At 38.8% G+C, this 25,804-nt stretch overlaps 1 protein-coding gene across 2 annotated transcripts in view; it reads right to left on the reverse strand.

Annotated features, from left to right (window-relative positions):
- DSTYK (dual serine/threonine and tyrosine protein kinase) overlaps positions 1–11,440 on the reverse strand; it is a 65,766-nt gene extending 54,326 nt beyond the window's left edge. Inside the window, exon 1 of one of the 2 annotated variants that reach the window (XM_056815793.1) lies at positions 8,162–11,440. In XM_056815793.1, coding sequence (XP_056671771.1) covers positions 8,162–8,459 — 298 coding nt within the window. In that variant the 5' untranslated portion in view covers positions 8,460–11,440. Of the gene's footprint in view, positions 1–5,221; positions 6,314–8,161 lie in introns of those variants that run through there. The other variant, XM_056815795.1, reaches the window with a different exon arrangement.
- Positions 11,441–25,804: the final 14,364 nt, after the last annotated feature.

The following is a 25,804-nucleotide window of genomic DNA, read 5'->3' on the forward strand; positions in this document are numbered from 1 at the left end:
TTTTCTCTGACTGTCTCCTGTGCCTGCAGCGCTCTCCCTCATCTGTTTTCTGGATTCCCTAGCTTCCTTTACACCGAAGTTAAGCTCCTACCTTCCACAAGAAGCCTTTCCTAATCCTCCTTGATTTTAGTTTCTTCACTCTGCTGATTATTTCTAATTTATCCTATAAATAGCTTATTTGCATGTGGTTGTTTGCATGTTTTCTCCATTAGAGGGCAAGGACTACCTTCTCCCTTTCTTTGTATCCCCATGGCTTGGCACAGTGCCTAGTATACAGTGGGTGCTCAATAAGTGTCTACTAAATGACTCATAGTATGATTCCAAGGATTTCTAATGCTCTGGTCATCCTCCTCTCAACATTCCTAAACTTATCAGCATCTTTCCTAAAATGTAATGCTCAGAACTGAAGACAATATTCCATATGTCAAATAGCCAAGGCAGAGTACAATGGAGCTATCACCTCCCTAGATGCAACCTAAGATGAGAGTGTTTTTTGATACATGGCACACTGTTTACTCATACCATGCTTGCAATTAAGTAAAACCTAATGAAATGTCAGGAGGCAGGTAGGTGGTTCAGTGAATTGAGAGCCAGGCCTGGAGATGGAAGTTCTGGATTCAAAGCTAGCGTCAAACATTTCTTACCTATATGACCAGGGTCAAGTCACATAACTCCAACAGCCTACTCCTTATTGTTCTGCTTTGGAACTGATACTTAGTACCAATTCTAAGACAGAAGGTAAGAGTTTAAAAAAAAAAGATGAAATGTTCTCTAGTCACACCTCATCTTATATTCATGAAGTGGATAGTTTTAAATCTTTATACTTCTTCCTATTAAAAGTCATTTCATTCAATTCAGCTCAACATTTTCACCTGTTGAGAACTTTCTGGATCTTTCTGCCACTCTAGGCTTTTCCGTTGGGTATCACCTGCAAATGTGATAAGCTTGCCGTCTATGTCTTTGTTTGAGGCACTAAGAAAAATGATAAACAGCACAAAGCCAAGGACTGATTAGATTCCTGAGCCATCCCACTAGAGATATCTTCACAACTGAAGTTGAACTATTAATGAGTCCTCTCTGGGTCCATCCATATAATAGGGTCTGAATCTACCCAACTGTATTATCATCAAGTCTATATGCAATCCATGAGAAAAACATGAAAAATTTTGTCAAATGCTTTCCTGAAATCCCAATAAACTATATCTGTCAGTCCCATAATCCACTTCTCTAGCAGCTCTGACCAAAAAAGAAATGAGATTAGTCCAGCATGACCTGTTCTTGATAAAACAATGCTGGCTCCTTCTCATCACTCTTTCCTTTTCTAAGTTTACCTTCTACCCCTTTCATGGTATGACATATAATTTTACCAGAAATCAAAGTCAGACTCACTAGCTTCAAGTCTGTGGAATAATATTTGTAAAGTATTTTGCAATCTTTAAAACGCTCTATAAATGCTATTTTTATTATTAACTCACTGTCTTTTATCCTAAAGATATTTGCCTTTCACTGGATTGGTAGCATCTCTGCTTTTCTCCAGTATTTTAGAGATTACTGACAGTAGATACAGCTATCTGTAGCTAGACCTTATGGCTTAAACAGAAAGGTCACTAGGTGCTTCCTTACTACTTCCCTGTTATCTTGGGTTTCAGCTCTGCATCAATCATTTTATTCTCCTTAAGAAAGGCAACAGAAATAAAAGAGGTGAATGGTACTGCCTTCTCTCAGTTGACAATTATCATCATCCCATCCACCATAATAAATCAGTAGTCATTTCTTTCTTTGAGCCTTCTTTTATCCCCAATTCAGGAAAAATAAACAAACAACTTATTGTCAGACTTAGCAATGGTTCCCCAATGGTTCCAGCTTATTCTAACCTTCAGAACTCTTTGCACTAATCTTACAGAACTATGCTATACTTTTGTATTATTAATTCTTAATGATTAATTAAAAATAAATATCTTAAAATTAATTTTAAATTCTTAATAATTAAACCCATTAGCCCTTGCTTTCATGTAATATACATCATTTTTAAACTTAAAGTTGGTTTTGAGGTTTCTATAAATCCATAAAAGTCTCTTTAGAGAACTATCTTCTACCCTTCATTCTCTTCCTTTCCCTTCACAACCTAGCAAGAGAGAGCTGATATAGAAGATAACTGCCCTTTTCTCACAGAGAAAGGTAAAAGGAGAGTTAGTAACATGTCAGAGGACAGAACTGAGGAAAAAAGCCCAACCATTACTCCATTCCCAAACTAATCTACTCAATGAACCGAGGAGTTCTGAGAACTAGACGGCACTGACATTGGTCAAATGGACTTTTTATTCCTAAAATAATATCCACGTTCTAAACTTTCTATTCAGTCTCCGAAACATGACACAACCTGATCATCTTAAAAGGGAAAACATTATTCTTGTGCCCTTCCTACTCCTTCCCTAGTAAACATTCATTCAACAGTCATTCAGTAAGTGCCTAGGCAATATGCAAAGCCTCTGTTTCAGGTACCAGTTTCAAGTGGAAAAGCATAGATAAAAGGTATAAAATGTCTTTTCATTGTTAATACATTTCAATTATTTCAAAATTCCAATTTTTCCTCAGCAATTCTAACACAAAACTGACTTACCTAATCAGCATTTCTGCACACCAGATAAAAGTGAAAATCAGAATTCTGCCAAGCAAAATATTGGTGGTGAGCCTCTAAACATTTATTTCTATTATTCTATCTATTTCTAAACATCTATCAATATCTGAGAGAAAACTTAAGGCTATGAGATGAACTGGACCTTTGCCTTATAATGGTAGCATTGGAAAGGAAAGGAAATCTAGGTATCTAATAAATCTTCCCAAAGGAATTCTTTATTTAATACACTTACTGAAAATCAATAAATGGACAGTCCCAAAATTCCCACATCCGCTTGCAGTAAGGTATTAACAGAATGAACCCTGAACTTGGAGTCAAAAGGTTTGGACTTGAGTGCTAGCTTACCAGTTAGTCTGAGACCAAAGGAGAAATCCCTTTATCACACTGGGCCTCTGTTTTGGGGTTTTTCCCCCACCATTAAATGAGGGACTTGAACTAGATAAACTCTTGCATTCTATAATTTGATCTGGATATGCTATACTGTGTGTGTGCATGTGTGTGTGTGTACATACATTTGGGGATCCCCTTTTCCCCGTCTCCTCTCCTTGGAATTTCAACTCTCCTCTAGCAGGGATTGTTTTATTGATTGTATTGTAGTTATAACTTCCAGCCCAGCATCTAGCATTTAGGATATACTTAACAAATACCTCATGATTGATTGACAAAATTTTCTTAGTCACAAATAACTCTATAAACTGAAATGAATATTCTTTATTGGGGAAAAAAATTAAATGGCTGCTGTCCTATCTACCACCATAAGCTTTTGTATTTAGACAAAAGGCTCCAGAGGTTAGAGGCCTAACATTCAAAAGCTAATACATGAAGCAATTGACTAGAAGAAACCAATGAGTCCCATGGGTCCCTTAAACCGTATTTTCAAAAGGAAGAAACAAAGGTTGAGTCTCTTGATCACCTCTTTCCACCCACTTCCTCTATTCCCAAAGATGATTCTATTTTCTGACCAAATGAAATTTCCAAAACTAGTCACCCTTCAAAAAAATGGGTAAATGAGCTTCAACTACAACATAAATTTTCCTTCCTTACCTTTCGATCTCCCCTCATTTGGACACTTTTGCTCTGCTTCCTACCAACATGCCTAGATCTCCTACATCCTTTAAAAAAAAAAATCTTCACTTATTCCTACTGGACTAAGTATTATTTGGAGAAATACCATGCTATTTCTCCTCCCTTGCACAGCCAAACTCCTAGAAAAAGCTGTATATACTTGTTACCTTTACTGTCTTACCCCCCACATTCACTTCTCAACCTTTTGCTGTCCAGCTTCTAACCCACAATTTGACTAAAACTGACAATTCCAAAGTCATCAATGATCTCCTAATTACTAAGTCCAATGGCCCTTCTTAGTCCTCATCCTTCTTGACCTCTCTCCTCTCTAAAGATTTTGGTTCTCTCTGGTTCTCTCCTACCTATATGACCACTCCTTCTTGGGTTCCTTTGCTGGATCTCTATTTAGGTCCATTCCCCTAAGAATTCATACCCCATAGCTGTCCTGAACTCTTTTCTCTTCATACTCTTCACACCTAATGATCTCATCAACTCCCATTAACTCAACCATCATCTCTAAGCAAAAAAACTCCCAAAGCCACATGTTGAGCCTTTAATATTCTCCTGACTTCCACATTACCAGTTACCAATAGGTGTGGTGGGATTTTCAAAATCAACATGTTCAAAACAAAGCTAATTATCTTTTCCCCAAGCCCATTCCTCTTCCCAACCACCATTTTCCCCCTAGTACATTGCAACCTAATCACCCACATTTGCCACCCTGTAAATCTTCCTCAATTCTTCCCTCTCCCTCCATCGACACAGGCCTAGTCTTGTTGGTTCTATTTCCACAATATTTCTTGTACTTATCCCCTTCTCTCCACCTACAAAGTCACCGAACTAGTTCATACCAATTGTGTTAAGGGAATTACTTCAGCAACATTGACCCTAAGTATAGAGTCTAGCCCTGGCATATCCCCGTGAGTATCCTGGGCCACAAGGTGCAAGGTTGCCATGGAGGGAGGAGCTAGTGGATTTAAAAGGCAAGCACAGGAAGGAGAGCAGTCTCTTTTCTTCTGTTGATGAGCAGACTGACTCCCTAGGCTGAGGCTTGGGAAGCCAAAACACAGCATGGAGGTGACAATGCTGGGTTGAAATCTGGTACCCGACCTAGGATGCTGGGACTTAAATTATATAAGGCTGACATCTCTCTGTGTCTGTGTCTGTGTCTGTGTCTGTCTCTGTCTCTCTGTCTCTCTCTCTCTCTCTCTCTCTGTCTCTCTCTGTGTCTCTCTCTCTCTCTGTCTCTCTTTCTCCCTCCCTCTCTCCCTCCCTCTTCCTTTCCCTTTCCCCTCTCCCTCTCTCAATAAATGCCTATAACTCTGATGTTGAGCCTCTATACCACCTTTTATTTGTTATACTTCATCCCTTCTATGCTGAAATATGACAATAGCCTTATAACTAGTCATTTTGTATTCCACCTCTTCCCTCTCCCATTCTCCAGAGCTGCCAAACTGATTCCTAAAGCACAAATCTGACCACTCCCCTGCTTATGAAGTTTCAGTGGCTCCCTATCACCTCTAGGACAAAATTCAAATTCTTCTCCGTGGGCACTGAATGCCCTATACAACCTGGCTCCAACTTGCCTTTTGGAATTGATTTCATATTATTCTCTGTTACATAGCCAACATTCCAGCCAAATTGGCCTGCCTGCTGTTAATACAAAACATTCCTTCTCCAGCCTCCACACCTTTGTACAGCCTCTCACTATCCTGGGCGTCTCCAGCTTCCTTCACAACTGGGCACCAGGCCTTTCCTGACCTCTCCAGTTTATAGTGATCACCCCCATGACCTTGCACATTTTGCACATTTCAGTTATTCATTCCTACATTTTGTTTCTCCCCAACAAAATGTAAGCTTCTTGAAAGCAGGAACTATTAGTCCCAGCACTTGGCATATTACAGGGCCAAAATGTTTGCTGAATGAATTAAATGAGCTGTGAGGAAGAATCCCTTAGTGAGGAATAACCCTAAAAAGGGTAGAATAGAAAGGCCGGGGAATATTCTTTCTCTGGGAATTTTCAAGAATAAAACTTTCTCATCTGGCCCTTCCTAACATCAACTTCTTCACAAAGCAGCAAAGGGGGGCAACAGTACCCTCTATATTCATTTTCAGATCAGCAAAGCTCTAAACACAAGATGTCAAAGTCAAAACTACAACCTCAAAACAGTCAGCCCTTCTATAATATTCACCATCATGTATAAACTAAGGTTGTCCTTGACATCCAGCAAGTCAAACAAAAGAGAATCATTAAGAACTGCTCTAAAATTTTATTGACAATCTGGGTATCTTCTTTCATCCCAAATTTTAGACACTTAGACAAATTAATGATAAGTGTACAACTTGGTTCCAGCAATGCAGGCATACTACTAGAAATATAACCTAATGATATAATCATTTCTATGTTAAGATGCTATCAGTCCCTAAATTTATAGGCTACTTGGCTGTTGTTATCCTTGGTACACATAATTGCAATCAATAGGACTCATTCAGTTGTTTCATAACTAAAAGTCTGTATGTAACACATGGAAACAAAGATGCCAGTTTCCCCAGTATCAGGTCCTGAGGGAAACAAAAGAGAAAAAGGTTAAAGACTATCACCTTTATCCTGTTCCAAAGAGAAACAATCTATGCCCTCAAGGAGCTTATATTATTATAATATATAATATGCATTATATAATATATTATTAAATCTAATGAGAGAAGGCAACACACAAAAGGGGTCATAAATGCAAAAAAAAATAGGTATGCTTTCCTGTAAAAAAAAAAAAACAAGTTCTAACCCAGGCACAATTTTTAATAATTCACTAGAAATAAATAGACTTCCTTTGCAAAAAAAAAAAAATTCCCAAGTAATCAGGTTTATAATGAGAACAAAGTATAATGGGTGGATAGACAAAGTACTGCACTAATATCAAAATAATATTAAAATAGCTAATAATAATAGTTAACATTTATATAGTGCCTACTATATATTGGGTACTTCACAAATTATTTCATTATGAGCCTCACAACAACTCTGAGAAGTAGTTGCTATTATAATCCCCATTTTATAGATGAGGAACCTGAGACAAATGAAAATTAAGTGACCTGTCCAGGATGGCACGGCTAGTGTCTGAGACAAGATTTGTTTTTCCTGACTCTAATTAGGCTCATAACTCTATCCATTGTGCCAACTAGCTCACCTAGCTGCCACAGAAAGAGAAGATATCGATGGCTGAGACTCTTTACAGAGGATTTATAGGAGGCATGGATGGTTTACAATCTACCAGTAGATAGCTGAGCCACTCAAGCATACATGTTCTATCCCTAAGCTCAAACTATGCATCCCTTTGACCATATAGCCCACAGATTGAGGGCTATGGAATTTCATTCCATCTATCTTCCATCTCCATGAATCCCTTGGCTCATTTCTGTGTGACCCCTGATCCTCCTCCAACTCTCATCTCTACCTCCTGGTTTCCTTCAAGTCTAGCTTGAATCGCACTTTTTGCAAAAAGTCTTTCCAGAGTGCCACCTTAACACTAAGTGCCATCTTACCTCTGACAGATAATTCTTTCCAACTTATCCTTGTTTTGTACATAACCCTATGCATGCTACCTTAAACTGTGAGTTCCCAGACAGCAGGCGCTGTCCTTTGCCTTCTTTTGTTTTAGCATAGTGCCTGGCACATAGAGAGTACTTAATAAACACTACCTGACTGACTTGGTATCCAGTACACCTACCACCTCCTTCCTGTCTGCTGTCAACCACCACCACTCCCAACTCACAGCTGGATTAAATCCAGCCAGTCTCTTTCTAAACTTAACCATTCCTCTCCCCATACTTCTTCCTCCCAGGAAACCATCCTTTAGCAACAACCCCTTTGTCTTTGGAGAACTAACTGATCCAGACCCTGAAGGTTCCCCCTCCCCAACAGTTGCACGCCCAGGCCTCTGACCCTGGCACCCCATAGGGCACCCCACCTCACTTCTAACCCTGACACTCTACAAGGCATCCCCTACATCCCACCCAGCCTCTGACACTAGCACCCTCCCCATTACCTCTGACCTGGACCCACTGCATCTACACCCCCATCGCCTCTGATCCTGGCATCCTGCAGGGCCCCCCATCGCTTCCAACCCTGAATCCCTGCAGAATCCCCTCTCCCCATGGGCTCCTGTCCCAGAATCCTGCAAGGCACCCCCTCTCCTCTGACCCTGACACCCTGAAGGGCACGACCCCACCTCGCCTCTGATCCTGGCATCCTGCAGGGATACCCTCACTCGACACCCGACAGAGCCTCCCCCACCCCCCAATCTCTGACTCTGACGCCCTGCAGGACAATCCCTCTCCCCTAATCCTGGCACCCGGCAGAGCCCCGCCTCTTGGCCATTCGTCCGTGCCCCCCTCCCTCTGCATCCCTCACAGGTTGCCCCCCGCGTGGGTCCCCAGTGCCCAGAGGCGCATCCTCCTTACCGGCGCGCAGTACGGCCTCGGAGACATCGCCGTCGGCCCCCAGGCCCTGCTCCGGGCCGAAGCCGCCGGGGACCGGGGGTGAAGGGGGAAAGCTGCGGTCGTAGGAGCACTGGATGTCGGAAAAGAACTTCTGGGTCTCGCTCAGGTTCTGCTGCAGCCGCTTCAAGTAAAGGCGGTGGTGGGCGAAGGCCCGGCCCAGCTCCCGGGCCAGCCCGATCCCGCCGCCGCCGGAGCCGGTGCCCGTGGACTGGCCGCTCCCGCGCGGGGCCGCCCCACCCCCGCCACCGCCGTCCTCCATCTCCTCCGACCACTCCGTCTTCGCTGCTCGGACCCAGGCCGCCGGCCTGCCCGGCCTCCCGTCTCTTTTCAGCCCGCCCCCCAATGTGGAAAGAAGAGGGAGCCCCAGCCTCGCTACGCCCCAGTCCGCTCTCCCGCCCACCGGTTCCACGCCGCCCCCCACCCCCGGGCCTCCGTCACCCGCAGACGATAACAAACCAGCCCGCAGTGCACCCACCACGGAACCTTTATTCACCCTGCCCGAGGGAGAGGGGGGGGACGCGATGCATGGAACGCTGCCTCGCGAAGCACCCTGGGATTTGTAGGCCGCGGTCGGACTGCAAATTCATAAAAACTTCGAGGCAGAGAAGCGGTACTCTAGAAAAAACTGCCCTGGGTATTGGGGGATAGACTGGAGACAGCTCGAGCGACTGTTAAATTTTTAGTATTTACGTATAGAAAATCAGTTTGATTTATTGTTTTGTTGATTATCTAGACTTAAGAAAGTGAGGAAAAAATGCAAATAATGATAAATGATCAATATAAAGTATACCCTGCATACGTTTAAAAAATTTTTTTTCGTTTTAATAACAAATTTCCACGAGTTTTCCGAAGTTTTATATTCCATATTGTCTCTCACCCATCTTCCCATCCTCCACCCCCACCTGGAGCTTTCAAGCAATTCAATCGGGGTTCCATATTATTCATTTTTTAAAGTAAATAATTTTATAAAACCAAAATCCTAAAATATATGCCCAAATAAATAAGCAATAATCATATGCTTCCATCTGCATTTTTGTTCCAACAGTTCTTTCTCTGGAGGTGGACAAGTGTTCTTTTTTATAAGTCCCTAAGAATTGTTCTAGCTAGACTGTTGTATTGCTGTTAGTAGCAAAAGTTACCACATTTGATCATCCCACAATATTTCAGTTTCTATGTACAATGTTTCCTTGGTACTGCTTATTTTGCTCTGCATCAATTCACATAGTTCTTTCCAGCCCTTTCTGAAATCATCCTGTTCATCATTCCTTACAACATAGTAGTATTCCATCACCATCATATACCACATTTCATTCAGCTATTCCCCAACTGAGGGACATTCCTTTAGTTTCTAATTCTTTGCCACCACAAAGAAAACAGTTATAAATATTTTCGTACAAACAGGTCCTTTCCCACTTTTAAAAATCACTTTGGGATACAATCCTCCTAGTGTTATTGCTGGATCAAAGGGCATGCATTCTTTTATAGTCTTTTGGGCATAATTCCAAATTGCCCTTCAGAATAGTTGGATCAGTTCACAACTCCACCAGCAATGTATTAGTGTCCCAATTTTACCACATTCCCTTCAACCTTTATCACTTTCCTTTACTGTCATATTGGCCAATCTGATAGGCCTGAGGTGGTACCTCAGAGTTGTTTAAATTTGCATTTCTCTAATCAAGAAGGAGTTAGAATATTTTTCCATATGATTTGGGGTTTTTTTTGTTTTTCTTTTGTTTTGTTTTTTTAAACCCTTACCTTCCATTTTGGGCTCCAAGGCAGAAGAGTGGTAAGGGCTAGGCAATGGGGGTTAAGTGACTTGCCCAGGGTCAAGCTGGGAAGTGTCTGAGGTCAGATTTGAACCTACGACCTCCTGTCTCTAGGTCTGGCTCTCAATCCACTGAGCTACCCATCTGCCCCCTTTCATATGATTTGTTGATAGCTTTGATTTGTTTATCTGAAAACTGTCTATTCATATCTTTTGATCATTTATCAACTGGGGAATGACTTGAATTCTTATAAATTTGACTTAGTTTTTTATGTAGTTGAGAAATAAGACCTTTATCAGAGAAATTTGTTATAAAACGTTTTCCCAATTTGTTGCTTTCCTTATAATCTTTGTTGCTTTGGTTTTGTTTGTATAAAAACATATCATATAATCAAAATTATTCACTTTACATCTTGTAATGTTCTCTATCTCGTTTGGTCAGAAAATTTTCCCTTCTCCACAGATCTGACAGGTAAACTACTCTATGTTTCCCTAATTTACTTATAATATCACTCTTTATGTTTAAATCAATATACCCATTTTGACCTCATCTTGGTATAGGATGTGAGATATTGATGCAAACTTCATTTTTGCCATATTGTTTTCCAAATTTCCCAGCAGTTTTTGTCAAATAGCCAGTTCTTACCCCAAAAGCTGGGATCTTTGGATTTATCAAATACTATGTTGCTGAGGTCATTTACCCCTAATATATTCCATTGATCCACCCTTCTATTTCTTTGTTTTTAAACCCTTACCTTCTGTCTTAGAATCAATACTTTGTATTGGTTCTAAGGCAGAAGAGTGGTAAGGGCAAGGCAATGGGGGTCAAGTGACATGCCCAGGGTCACACTGCTAGGAAGTGTCTGGGGTCACATTTGAACCCAGGACCTCCCATCTCTGGGCCTGGCTCTCAATCCACTGAACCACCCAGCTGCGCCCCCCCCCCCTTCTATTTCTTAGCCAGTAGCAGATTATTTTGATGATTACTGTTTTACAGTACAGTTTAAGTTCTGGCACTGGCAAGCCACTATCCCTCACATTTTTTTTATTAGTTCCCTTGATATTCTTGACCTTTTGTTGTTGTTTTTTAAGATGAATTTTGTTATTCTTTTTTCTAGTTCCATGAAATAGTTTTTTTTTTTATTGGTATGGCACTGAATAAGTAAATTAGTTTAGGTAGGATTGTTGTTTTTATTATATTAGCTTGGCCTACCCATGAACAATTAATATTTTCCCAATTGTTTAGATCTAACTTTATTTGTGTGAAAAGTGTTTTGAAAATGTGATCATATAATTCCTGCATTTGTCTTGGCAAATAGATTCCCAGGTATTTTGTATTATCTAGAGTGATTTTGAATGGAATTTCTCTTTTTAACTCTTCCTGCTGAGCTTTGTTAGACCTACATAGGTTTTTGAACAAGGTGTTAAAACATTGACCAATGTCCAGAACCCACTTTATAAATATATTATTGCTTCTTTCTAATCCAAAACCTTCACTGCCTTAATTCAACAAATAATTATTAAAACACTGTGTGCAAGATACTTTCTTATATGCCAAGGATGCAAAGATTGTCCTCATCCTCAAAGACCTGGCATGAAGGTCTCTGCCTTAAGTTGAAAGATGTTTCAAGTCCTCCCATTTATGCTTAATAGCAGTAGGATTCTGAACAAGTCTCTTAATCTCTCTCAGCATCAGTTTCCTCTCAAGATTTTTTTTTGTGAGGCCCAAATATATAAAGTGCTTTGCAACCCCTTTAAAATACTATGTAAATGTAAGTTATTGCTTTGATGCAATTTTCTTTTCTCCACCCCAGGCCTTTTTTTTTTTGGCTTGTTTATGTTTCTTCTGCCATGGCCCCCAGGGAATCCTCCTCTCTCCCTTCTTATCCTGGCTTCCTTCCAATCCAGCTCAAGTTTCACTTTCTTTAAGAAACCTTTCCAGAGTGCCCCCTAAACCCTAATTCTTTCCAATTTATCCTTGTTTTAGGAAGAGGTAGAACTCCAAAATCAGACCTGAAGCAAAAGTATAATTCATTCATTGAAATCAGATGTAAATATATTTCAAAAAGAGAACACTTTGTAATCCAGGACATCAATGTCCCATGGATGGCAATGAAATGCTACAACAGTTTGGAGACAAGAAGACTTAAATTCAAATTTGACCTAATCCTAGTCAAGTCTTTTAACCTCTGCTTGCCTCAATTTCCTTAACTGTAAAGATGGGGATAATAATAGTACCTACCTCACAGGGTTATGGGGAGAATCAAATGAGATAATATTTGCAAAGCACTTAGTACACTGTCACATAATGGGCATTTAATTAATGTTTCTTACCTGCTTTCCTTCCTTTCTGTGATGATCCCAAAAGTTGGCTTTCAACCATTTATTTATTCAAAAAACATTTATTAAACTCTTCCAAATTTTCAATGCAAAGTCTTCTTCTGATGTTTCACCATGACCTAGAAGCAACTCTGATTTAGAGAGAGAGAGAGAGAGAGAGAGAGAGAGAGAGAGAGAGAGAGAGATCCAGCCACAGTATTTTCCTATTTAAAAGGTTGAATGTATTTTTTGCGTGTAACTAAAACAGAATGTGAATTCACAAGTCCTGGGAGAAATAAAACCAAATAAACATTATTGCATGTGCTTAATACCTGCTAGGCATTGTACCATCTATATTGTATACAAGATAGTACCCTCTGAGGACTGTACATAAATGGATGAAAATTTAAATAGCAATACAAGATGTCAATAGATATATTGGGGAATGGTGGAAAGGGCTAGGACAGTAAGGGCAAACCTATGGTATGGGTGCCAAAGATGGCATACAGAGTGCTCTCCATGGGCACTTGGTCACCATCTCCCTCATCCCACCACCACTCACCCAGTTTGTTACTAGAAAGGCAGAGGGATTCAGACAGAGCTTCTCTCCTCTCCCTCTCTACACTTGCTGAGGACATTCCTCACTTCACCCACCCCTCTGCCCAGCAGCACAATGGGAGTGCTTTCTCCCTCCCCTATGTGGGGTAAGGGGGCCATGGCCCACCCAGTACTCTTCAGTGGGGAGGAACATAGCACAAGGTCTCTGGGGGGTGGGGGTGGGCATGGTACTCGGTGGGGGGGGGCAACTCTCCATCTCTAAAAAGTCTGGTGTTAACCCTGAAAAACACAGAACTACTAAAGTAATCAGAAAAACCAAGTCTTTAATCAGGAAAGAAATAGGTCCAGGAATCCACCACTATCACAGAGCCCAGAACCAAAAACTACTCAAACTACTCAGGGTCTTCACCCTAGGGCTTCAGGGATGTATCCCTGGGAGAATGTACCTGGCTAGATAATTTCTCCAAAGAACAATAGAGTTTGGGAAACTTATATACCATTTGAGGAACCAAGGACAGGATACCCTCAAGCTGCTAAGAGAAACAGGGCAGCTAGATGGCCCAGTGGATAGAGTGCCAGACCTGGAGTTGGGAAGACCTGGGTTCAAATCTAGCCTCATATACTTCCTAGCTGTATGATCCTGAGCAAGTCATTTAACCCTGTTTGCCTAGCCTTGTTCTTCTCTCTTAGAATTGTTACTAAGGCAGAAAGTAAGGGTTTGTTTGTTTGTTTTTTAAAAAGGCTAGGACAATGCAAAATAACTACCCAAGGCAAACTTTTTGGGAATACAAGGACTAGTCTCACAGAATGTGCAGGATGAGTTCATGTGATAACAGATTCATTTGAGTATTATTTTTATTATTTATTAGTGATTTGAAGGATTTTAAAAGTAGAAGAAACCTCAAAGATTATCTCATCAAACTCCTTTATTTTGGAGATGAAGAAAATAAAACCCAGAGAAATTGAATGGCTTACCAAAAGTCACACATACCTATAAAACAATAAAGACGGGACTTGAGCAGAGACCTCCAACTCCCAATAGTAGAATTAAGTACAGACCTCCAACTCCCAGTAGTAGAATGCTCTTCCCACTTTGGAGAGTTATTCTCAGGTTCTTAAAGCCCTGGATTCAAGTTCCACCTCTTACATAGGCTATGTGACCCTATCTAAATCATTTCACTTCTTGATACCCCCACAGATATCTCTCTAAAATGATAAATTACAAAACAGTTGTTATGAATTGGTAGAAAGAATTTAGGAGTTCTCTTCAATGAAATCACAGGTTCAGAAAAAGAAAGTGGAATACAGATAGGAATTAACATTTCAAGATTAAATGGATTAGGACAGTTTTAAATGAGGAAATAGAATCTGAGTCAGATCTTAAAAGATGGTAGGATTGTAAGAAGAATAGCTGACATTTGTGTGGCACTTTTCATTTTGTGCCAGACTTCACATACATTACCTCATTTAAGGCTCACACCAACTCTGGCAAGTAGGCACTGTAAATATTATCTTCATTTTCAAGATGGGAAAACTGAGGTTCAGTAAGGTCAAGATCAGGTCTATGGTCACACAGTTCCTAAGAATCAGAGGCAGTGTATACCCTTTGACCCAGCAATATCACTATTGGTTTGTTACCCAAGGTGATCAGGGAAAAAGAAAATTAACCTTCATGTTCTAAAATATTTCTAGCAGCTCTCTTTGAGGTAGCAATGAACTAGAAACTGAGAGGCTACCCATTAGATGAGAAATGGCTGAACAAGCTGTGACTTATGATTGGGATGGAATACTACTGAGCAGTAAGATATGATGAGCAGGTTAATTTTTAAAAAATGGAAAGGCTTGTGTAAAATCATGAAGAGCAAAACAAGCAGTCAAGAAAATATTGCATATGGCACCCACAATATTGTTTGAAGAATAACTGTGTATGTCTATTTCCAGAGAAAGAAGTTGTACATAGACATATATATGGCATGGCTTCATAAAAACGTAACTATATAGATATGTCAAGTGATGCCTTCTCTAGCACAGGGGAGAAAGGGAGGGAAGGAGACACCTCAGAACTTTAATTTAACAAAAAACTGAATTTTTAAAAATCAGAAACATCAGAATCAGAAGCAATATTTAAACTTAGCTCTTCTTAACTTTCCATCCAGCTCTTATCGATTACTCCTTGCACTGCTCTCCTATTTCTTCTGACTAAGTGTAGAAGAGGAAGAAAACAGACAGGTTAGTAAAAGGTTTTAAAAAACAATAACAATAACAACAACTGTGTGGCCATTAAACATGCATTTTTCTTCCTTTAAGGAAAAGTATCATTTGTATCCCATTGCAGACAAGCTCAAGGGATGAAAGGGAACAGCGAAATCCTCTCTTACCTAAAAAAGATCATAATTCCCAACCAGTAAAATAAATCTTTTATTCGAGTATCTAACACTAACTACAAAATGAAGGAAAATCGGTTTACTCACAGATGTTACAATGGAAAGGGATAGATGGCCTCTGATGAACTGGGTCTAAACCCTGCCTCTGCTACTTACTACATGTATTTACTTAGTCAAGTTATTTCATCTTTATAGATCTCACTTGACTTATTTGTAAAATGAGGGAGTTGCACTAGATCAAGGGTCCTTAACCTGAGAACCATAGACTCTCTATGAGTAGATTTCAGATTTTGTTTCCCATGAATGTGGATGGGAAAAAATATTTTGATAACTGGACTTCAACATAATTAAGTTCCTTTATAATCCTTTATATTTAATTTTATGCACATAAAGCATTGTTTTAGGGCAGCTATATGACTCAATGGATAGAGAGAGAGAGAGTACTAAAGGCAAGATGTCCTGGGTTCAAATTTGGTCTCTGATACTTCCTAGGTGTATAACCCTGGGTAAGTCACTTAACTCCCATTGCCTAGCCCTTACCAATTTTCTGCCTTGGAACCAATACTTAGTATGGATTCGACGACTGAAGGTGAGGGTTAAAAAAAATTCAAACACCCTCTCTTACAATTGCTCTCTTATTTTTTCCAATTGCATTAATGAATGCTGTTTAGAATTTTGCTTTTTTTACAAATTGCAAACAAAAGGATTATATTTCTGTTTCATTTGCTTTTTGCATTTTATAATTTCCATACCAAGGTTTATTAAACTGGAGAATATTTATTCATAAAACTTAGCTTTTAAATGTACTCTACTTAATTATGCATCAAAAATCATTGCACTACTACTGATGAATATTTCATCAGTGGAAAAGAAAGGACAATTAATTAAAGGGGGAATTTATAAAATCCTGTCCTGGGAAAACGATGGTCAGGCTCAATAGTGAAGTAGAAGCATTTCCGGGACATTTACAGAGAAATCTATCCCAAAGGATCCATGAAAAATGTTGGATGCATAAGATGGCACCAAGTCAATTCCCATTGCAGAGGTCAGATACATCTGTTTCTAAGGCAGGAATGGCTTTTTTTTTTTGGCCTCATCTACAGTTGAGCTACTATGATGTCTAAATAAATACCAGTGTAATTGTTTTGTTTTGTTTAATTCTGCTCTTGGAACACTGAATTATTTAGTATGTGTCTTTAGCTTCATGTCCTTTAAAGTAAAAATAATTAATTGGCTGCTAGGCAGGAATAGTCTGGTAAATGATCTAGAAATAGAGGATGAAGAAGTTAATAAAGTCTTTTCTTCTCAGTTGCAAAATTGTTCTCATTCCACAAAGTATGGAACAACTATCCCACTTGTCCTATCACCTTTTTGGCTTTTGCCCTCCTATGTAATAATGCTTAGTAGACATAGCATCACTTAAACTGAGCTGAGTCATTAGAACAAAAACAAACTTGTATTGCTCAGGGCTTCTTGTGTTCCTAGATCACAGCTAGGAACTGTGAATGGGTATGAGACTTTTTACAGGAAAAAGTTCATAGCTGAATATGAGACAATTCTTACAAGGAAGGAAAACGATAACGAAATCAACCTTTATTTCTTCAGCAAGCAGATGAAAAAACATATCTCACTTTATGAGACTTGGACTCTTCCAGAGTTAGGGCTTGGTAATGTAAATAAACTCCAAAGCCAACTCATTGAAATCATTGTATACCATATGATGAATAGGAACTACATGGAAACATCTATTTTTTTTAAATAACTTTTCTTGAAATCTTTGGTTTTAATATCACTTGGGTATCTTTCATATCCCTCTTCCTTCTGCTTCCCAAAGAGATATCTCTTATAATGAATTTCTTAGAGGAAGAAGGGGGGAAATGCAGTCAAAACAATTCACACAGAAGGCATCAAACAAAATATTCCACTTCTGCAATTCCAATTCTGTCTTCTTATATCTCTCCTTTGGAGCCAATCTTATGCTTTATAATTTCACAAAGCTGTTTTGATTATTTTATGGTTTTTTTTTTAAATTTACATTGTTATAGTCAATGTATATAAAGTTTTCCTAGCTCTGCTTACTTTAGTTTGTATCAGTTCACATAACTCTGTCCATGCTTCCCTGTATAACAAATGCTTATTGTTTCTTACAACACAGTAATATTTTAATACATTCACATGCCACAATTTGTTTATTCATTCTCCAAGCAACAGGCATATATTTTGTTTCTAATTCTTTGCTACCATAAATATTTTTATTAAAAATGTTTTGGTAGATGTAGATTTTTTCTTTTGGTAATAACCCCTCCAGAGTACACACCTAAAAGGGGAATCCCTAGGTCAATGGCTACATTTTGGCAATGTTGAAAGAGTTGTAAAAAGAAAGGCATACTGTAAAATTTAAATTAATATCCAATAACTCCAAGTATTGTATCTTATTAAATTTACTAATAATCACTTAAAGTGGAAGAAATAAAAAGAAGACAAGTAAAAACCTGAGTAAAAAACACCTGAGTAAAATTCTCCTGCCTCTCACCTTATCCCACCTCCCCAACTGTGTTACAGGGAGAAGAGACTGAGAGGCAGGGTCACACAAAAACTTTATGTCCAAAATGTAAGGATGTAATGTGAGAACAAAAGCGGGATGCTGGGAGAGAGTCCTGGGGTTCAAAACAGATTCAGTCATTCTGTCAGTCAACAAGCCAAGACAACAAGGCAAGAATCAACAAGCATTTATTATATGCCTGCTATGTACTTTGTGCTACACTGTTGTGATACAAAAAAGGCAGAAGATGGAACTTGCTCTCAAGGAGTTTGGGTCTAATGGGGGAGACAACTAAAAATAACTTGGTATATAAACAAGACATATACTTGATAAACTGGAGCTAATCAACAGACAGAAGGTATTTGCATCAAGGGTGATTGATTGGGAAATGCTTCTTGTAGAAAGTGAGATTTTAATTGGGACCTGAAAGAAGCAAAGGAAGCCAGGAGATAGAAATGAAGAGTGAGAGAATTCCAGGAAAAGAGGACAGCCGGTGAAAAGTCCCGGAGCTAAACCGAGAGATGAAATGCCTTGTTCAAGGAACGGCAAGAAGGCCTACATCACTGATGGGAGGGAAAAGGGCAAAGTATAAGAAGTCTGAAAAACGTAGGAGGGGGCCAGATCAAAAAGGGTTTTAAAAGTCACAAAGATGTTATTTCAGAGGTGATAGGAAGCCACTGGAGTTTAGTGAACACAGACTGGGGTAGGGAGAGGAGATAAGAACATGGTCAGACTGATACTTTAGGAAGTTCAGTTTGATAGCTGAATAGATGATAGACTGGAATAGGAAGAGATGATGGAAGGAAACCAACAGTCGGCTTTTGCAATAATCCATGTGTTTGGTCTGCACCAGGATGGCCGCAATGTCATAGCAAAGAAAGACAAGATGTATTAAGAAGGTAAAATCAACAGGTTTTATATTGGAGGTAAGAGAGAATGAGGAATCAAAGATGACACCAAGTTTATTCGGCTGGTTGACCTGGAGGATAGTAATGAGTTTGAAAGCATTGAGCAAGGGGGCAGTTACTTGACTCTGTGGATTGAGAGCCAGGCCCAGAGATGAGAGGTCCCAGGCACAAATCTGGCCTCAGATACTTCCTACCTCTGTGCCCCTGGGAAAGTCACTTAACCCTATTGCCTAGCCCTTACTGCCCTTTTGCCCTGGAACTAAAAGATTTAAAAAGAAAGAAAGAAAAATTAGGCAAATTCAGTAGTGGGGAGGGTTCTCAGCAAAAAATAATGTGTTTGTTTTTGCAAATATTAAGTTTAAGATGTCTATAAAACATCCAGTTTGAAATGTCTGCATCTTTTTCTTTTGAAAAATGCCATATTGGGGGGCAGCTGGGTAGCACAGTGGATTGAGAGTCAGGCCTAGAGACGGGAGGTCCTAGGTTGAAATCTGACCTCAGACACTTCCCAGCTGTGTGTCCCTGGGCAAGTCACTTGACCTCCATTGTCTAGCCCTTACCACTCTTGTGCCTTGGAGCCAATACACAGTATAGACTCAAAGACAGAAGGTGAGGGTTTTAAAAAAAGAAAAGAAAAGAAAAATGCCATATTGACATCACTTATCACATGTATATGTGGGTATATGATTTGGAATTTGGGCTTTAAAAAAAATCTCTTTAGAGCAAAAATGAATAATATGGAAATAGGTATCAACTGACAACATTTGTACAACCCAGTGGAATTGCTTGTCAGCTCTGGGAGTGGGTAGGAAAGAGGGGAGAGAAAGAAAATGAATTATGTAAACATGGAAAAATATTAAAAATAAATAAAATAAAATAAAAAATAAAAAAATCTCATCTTTATGTCTTTTTTCTTTTATACCATCACTGCTACCATCAATAACGGTCCCTTTCCCCATAAAAGCTGAGCAAAACAAATATGTTGACCACATCTGGCACCAGTTACCTCATTTTGCAACTATAATCCATCATGAATACAAGGTGTAGAAAGAAGGGAGAGCAAGTAAGTGGTGCAGAGGATAGAATGCTAGGCCTGGAACCAAGAAGACTCATCTTCCTAAATTCAAATCTGTCTTCAGACACTAACTGTGGGACCTATGGTCAAATCACTTAATTCTGCCTCAGTTTCTTCATCTGTTAAATGGGCTGGAGAAAAGGGGGCAAAACACTCTAGTATCTTTGTCAAGAGAACTCCATATGGGGTCATGAAGAGTCAGATAGAAAAAGTGACTGAACAACAACAAATGAAAGGGGTGAAATCTATTAAGATCAATTATCTGAAGTTAAAATTGGGTACAGCACTGATTAGAGTTCTGAAGTGTTGTTTTGAAATTCTGAGGTTCCTTTTGCATGGATTTCATTTACATTAAGGTTATTGTGTCATTTGTTCTCCTAATTCTGCTTCCTTGTAGCCAAATCAGTTCATACCAGTCAAGCCTTCCCAAGTTTCTTTGAATTCTTCTTATTCATTTTTTCTTACAGAACAATACTATTCCATTACATTTATAATCATCAATTTGTTCATTTATTCCCTGGTTGACAGATATTCATTGTGTTTCCAGATTTTTGGCATCACAGAAAGTGCTGTTCCTTGCGAATCTGATAGTTCAGGAGTATAGACTGGATGTTTCAGCCAGACTGGCAGCCTTGAGAAATATGGGTCCTGGTGTAAGCCCAACAGAGAAGGGTATCGCTGGCTTTGGATTTGAAATTAGTGGGGAAAATATTATGTAGGAATTGAATTAAATTGTAAGTCTTATCCTTGTCTCCTCTCCAGAAAGTGAAATGATGTCAGGAGGAGGAATATATTCCTGAAGTGTAAGGGGAACTTGTTTGTAAGTTTATTTTGGCTATAACTTTGAAGTAAATATAACTTTGTAAGAACTAAAACTAAACTAAAAAAACTAAAACTAAGAACTAAAAGTAAGTGCTGTTAGAAACATGGGTCCCTTCCCTTCATATATTTTTTAAACCCCTACCTTCCATTTTGGAATCTTTATTAAGTATTGCTTCCAAGGCAGAAGAGCAGTAAGGGCTAGACAATGGGGATTAAGTGATTTGCCCAGGAACATACAGCTAGGATGTGTCTGAGACTAGATTTGAACCCAAGACCTCCTGTCTTTAGGCCTGGTTCTCAATCCACTAAGCCACCCAGCTGCCCACCCTTTCCCTTCATCTTTAAACTTTGGGGGATAGATTTTTAATTATATTACTAGACCAAAGTTATAACTGACAAACTTCAGTGACTTCCAGTATAGTTCCAAATTGTTTTCCAGAACAGTTGGACCAATTCACAGCTCTATTATCAGTACATGAATATGCCTTCCCATGGCCCCTCTAACCCTTAACCATTTTTTATCTTTTGTTTTCTTTGCCTATCTGATGAGGGTGAGGCAAATTATCAGTTATTTTAGTTGCATTTGTCTTATAATATTGGATATTTGAAACATTCTTTTATATAATTGTTGATATTTAGTATCTTAGAGTATAATGCAATTTTTAAAAAAGAAAACAATTTGGAATCAGAAGACCTGATTTGGGTTCCAGCTTTATTATTTATTAGCTAAGGACAAGTCACTTCAACTCTCTTAAACTCAATTTCCTCTTCAGTATCATGGGAATAATAATACTTGTACAAGCTATCTCACATAGTTGTTGTAAAAATCTAGTAATATAAAGTCATGTAAGTAAGCTAGGAAGAAATTTGCTGCAGCACGTTGGAGGTACTGTATGAGGCAAATATGCACTGACTAAAAAAAACTGAAAACAGCCCTTTGTTCCCATATCACTCTGAGTAGGATTCCCTTTTGCCCTCTGGCTATTGTATATTCCCTGAAAATGATTTCTGATAGAAGCATTCATACTCCAGAGTGAGATCTCACATGTGACAGTATGTTTCCCTCTTCCCAGGAGAGGCTGTTTGATATTATTGTCTCCTCTCTCTTTTAAGTCACAAGATCAGTGATGTTTCTTTTTTTTCTATTGACATCTTTTTTCCCGGTTTATAGAGTAGTTTTCCATTCTCTTCCTGGGAACAAGATTGGGAGGTAGCCAGCCTGAGAAGACAGAGAAAGCCATGGAAATTCTATGTTGGCTAAGAAATGAAATTAGGCCCCAGTTTCCCATCCCCAAGCAAAATGTACACATAGCAAGATATATTTCTTCAAAGAGAAGCTGTAACCAACAGAGCTAGAAACCATTTTTGTGATTGGAAATGGCTTATTTGATGATGGAAAGAAAGGGGGAAGGATAGAAAAGTCATATAAGAAGGATGACAGGGTAATAGTCTGAAGAGAGAGGCTGGTGAAGTCAGGGAAGGCAGGAAAGCGGAATGATTGCCCTTTTCCAAATATTTAGCTTAAGGATTCAGATGTTCATCTTTATGCTCCTGTAGATACGCTTCTTCTGATACAGCTTAGTAGATGAACAGTACAGATTTACAGGAAATCCAAGAAAGAATGTTCTTCATTGCAGATGAAACATAAATCATTACATATAAGACATCTATTGGTACAGTAAAGTGATTTTGTCTTAAAGCTCCAAAATATTTCCTAGTGTGCCGTCCAGAACTCTTAACACATCTGAAGTACTGTGCTCAGTTTGGGGCACTATATTTTCAAAAGAACATTATATGCTGGAGAGTATCCACAAGAGTGTTCATCAACCAAGAGTATGACAGGAACCTAGAGATCATACTCTTCAAGGATTGGCTGAAGATATCAGGGACAGAGAAGAGATGATATGGAGGGGGGAAGGGGGCATAAATAACTGCCTTTCAATATTTGAAAGGATGTCCTGGGGAGGAAATATTAAGCAAGTTTTGTTTGATCCCAGAAAGCAGAACTAGGAGCAATGGCCCAAAGATACAGGGACAGATGCAGCTTAATGTAGGGAAATATGAACCATTAGAATTAGCCAAAAGTGGAACAGGCTACCTAGGAAGTAGGGGATTTCTCCCCATTAACAATCTCAAACAAAAGCTAGACTACAGGCCACTCTAACACATGCTCTTGTTGAGTATGTTTAAAAAAAAAATAAATTCTTATTCAAATGTGGATTAGGTTAGGTGGCTTTTTGAGGCACTTTCCAACACTAGGGATTCTATGATTTTGTGATATATGCTAATGCCCCCTGCATGAATAAAACTAATAGTTCATATTTCCAGAATACTCTTTTTGCATAAACCTTTTGGGGAGGTAAAAAATAAGTCTTCTTTTATCACCATTTTTCAGTTAACTAATTGACCAAAATAACATACCTTGGAACCAACCAGGCTTTGCCATCAGGGCTCCTGAGCCTGAAGCTCTTACAACATTCTACACAGTCTAATACTGAAAACTTTAATGACGAATCCATCTCACATTAGGGGTCTTTCTCTTCTCTGAACTGAGAATATATATACATATATGTATGTATGTACATATATTATACATTTTGTTTTGTTTGTATTGTTTTGGGATATCTCTCACACAAAAATCATACAATTTAGACATAATTCGACATAACTAAAGAAGACTTTAGAATGCTAGTCCTACTTCCTAATTTTGTAACTGAGGCCCAGAAAAATTCAATGACTTGCCCAGCATCCAAAAGGTAATAAGCACCAGAGAGGGGATTAAATCTCTGGTCAGCAGATGCCAAAGCCACTGTTCTTTTCATATACCACCATTCTATATAGACAGCTATTTATAAAAACATTGAGAAGATCTGTGATTTTGTTCTCATGGAGAATTCTCAATGTGAAACTTCCACCCAGAGCAGATTGCAAGCTATTTATGACTAAGTAGCAAGTTCTAGAGAGTTGCTTTTATTCATTGTGTGACACCGGTAAACCTTCTGACACTTAGAATAAAGGAAGAAAGGATGGATTAAGACAGGGAGAGATGTTGAGATTTGGAGTGGAAGGGATAAAGAAAGCTATCAGGTGCCTGGCCTTAACTTTTTTGTTCATGTTCAGATCTGTATGAACATTCCACTTAACCATTCCTTCTATCATTTCAATTGGGCAATTTATAATCCTAGAGATTGATCAGAGATATGGATATCTTAAACAACTTGCCAATGGTCACACAACTAGTATGTATCAGAGACAGGACTTGAGTCTAGGAATCCTGACTCCAAGGCCAGACCAATATCCTCCTCCCTCATTGTTGTTTCTTAAAATACTGCATAAACATAAGGCAATGTTGAGCATCAAATTCCACAGAATTTTTCATATACATTTTCCAACGGATATATCTGAGACTACTAGAGAAAGCTAATTGGTAGGACTAGCAACAGCTAGTCATATTTAAAATGCCAAAAATAATGACATATATATGTATATATATATATCTTTACATGTCTATATCTATAGATATAGATATCTCCCTGGGGAGAAGAATGAGCCTCTTTTAAAAAAAAAGTCTAGCATTTTTATCTTTAAGTAACTAGATTGTCTAAGGGTTTGTATGGATTCCAAGGCCTGGGAGTGCTTCTGGGCATCACAGTACAATCAGGATTTAAGTTTATATTACCCAAAACCCTTCTGTTCTGTGAGTTTGCTTGTTTCTGTGGCTCTGCTGCCACATTGCTGGGAGATGAAAAAGTTTCCAATTCCAAGAATATGCAGCCTACCTGAGTGCAAAAGAGAAACTTCCTGTTAATTTGGTCTTTTGTGCCTCATCCCAAAAGCTGAGGTTAGATTAATAAACAACTGGCATTGGGATCATCTGGTTGGCTGTGATAATTGGTCATATGCTGTGGAAAGGGACATTACTATGAATGGCCATTCTGGCTTTCTTGCCCAACTAAATCTTAATTAAATATGGTTTATTACTTTTAGTGGCACTTTGATCAATGTAGATGTCAAGATGAGGAGAACAAAGAATGAATGAAAAAATTCACTCTTAAAGAAGGCATAATTATCTATGTTGAGGGCTGCTTAGTGACCCTGGTGACAGCAGTTTCAGCTGAACAGGGAAGTTCAAAGTCTGATTACATAGGCTAAACATTGGTGAATGGAGAGGGAGGAAAATAGAAGCAGAATGAGGAAAGGTGACTCTCTAGATGTTTAGCAGAGAAGAAAAAGATAGCAATAGAAGAATAGGGTGAAGGAAAATAGAGGATCAAGAAACCATTCACTTTCACACTCAGAAAAGGAAAATGATATATGATATGAAAATGATATAATAAAAAAAATGTAAAGGATGGGGGCCCAGCAGTACAAGAGACAGAGAACATTAAAATCTACTATAAAGCAGTGATCATCAAAACAATATGGTACTGGCTAAGAGACAGAAGGGTGGATCAATGGAATAGACTTTGGGGTAAATGACCTTAGCAAGACAGTGTTTGATAAACCCAAAGATCCCAGCTTTGGGGACAAGAACCCATTATTTAACAAAAACTGCTGGGAAAATTGGAAAAGAACATGGGAGAGAATAGGTTTATATTAGCATCTCACACCCTATAACAAGAGAAATTCAGAAGGACTTAAATATAAGGAGGAAAATTATAAGTAAATTAGGTGAACACAGAATAGGATACCTGTCAGACCTATGGGAATAGAAAGAAGTTAAGAACAAGCAAGAGACAGAGAACATTAAAAAAAATGGAAAATGAATAATTTTGATGACATTACATTAAAAAGTTTTTATACAAACAAAACCAATGCAACCAAAATTAGAAGATAAACAACAAATTGGGGGGGGGGATTTTTATAACAAAAATCTCTGACAAAGGTCTAATTTTTCAAATTTATAAGGAGCTAAGTCAATTGTACAGAAAATCAGGCCATTCCCCAATTGACAAATGGTCAAGGGACATGAATAGTCAGCTTTCAGAAAAAAAAAAAACTATCAATAAGCACATGAAAAAACATTCTAAATCTTTCATAATTGCCCATCAAAATGCCCATCAAAACAATGCTGAGATACCATCTCACACCTAGCAGACTGGCCAATATTACAGTGAAGGAAAATAATAAGTGTTGGAGAAGATGTGGTAAAATTGGGACACTAATGCATTGCTGGTAGAATTGTGAATTGATCCAATCATTCTGGAAGGCAATTTGGATCTATGCCTGAA

The sequence above is a fragment of the Monodelphis domestica genome, chromosome 2 (assembly GCF_027887165.1).
Source record: "Monodelphis domestica isolate mMonDom1 chromosome 2, mMonDom1.pri, whole genome shotgun sequence".
NCBI lineage: Eukaryota > Metazoa > Chordata > Mammalia > Didelphimorphia > Didelphidae > Monodelphis > Monodelphis domestica.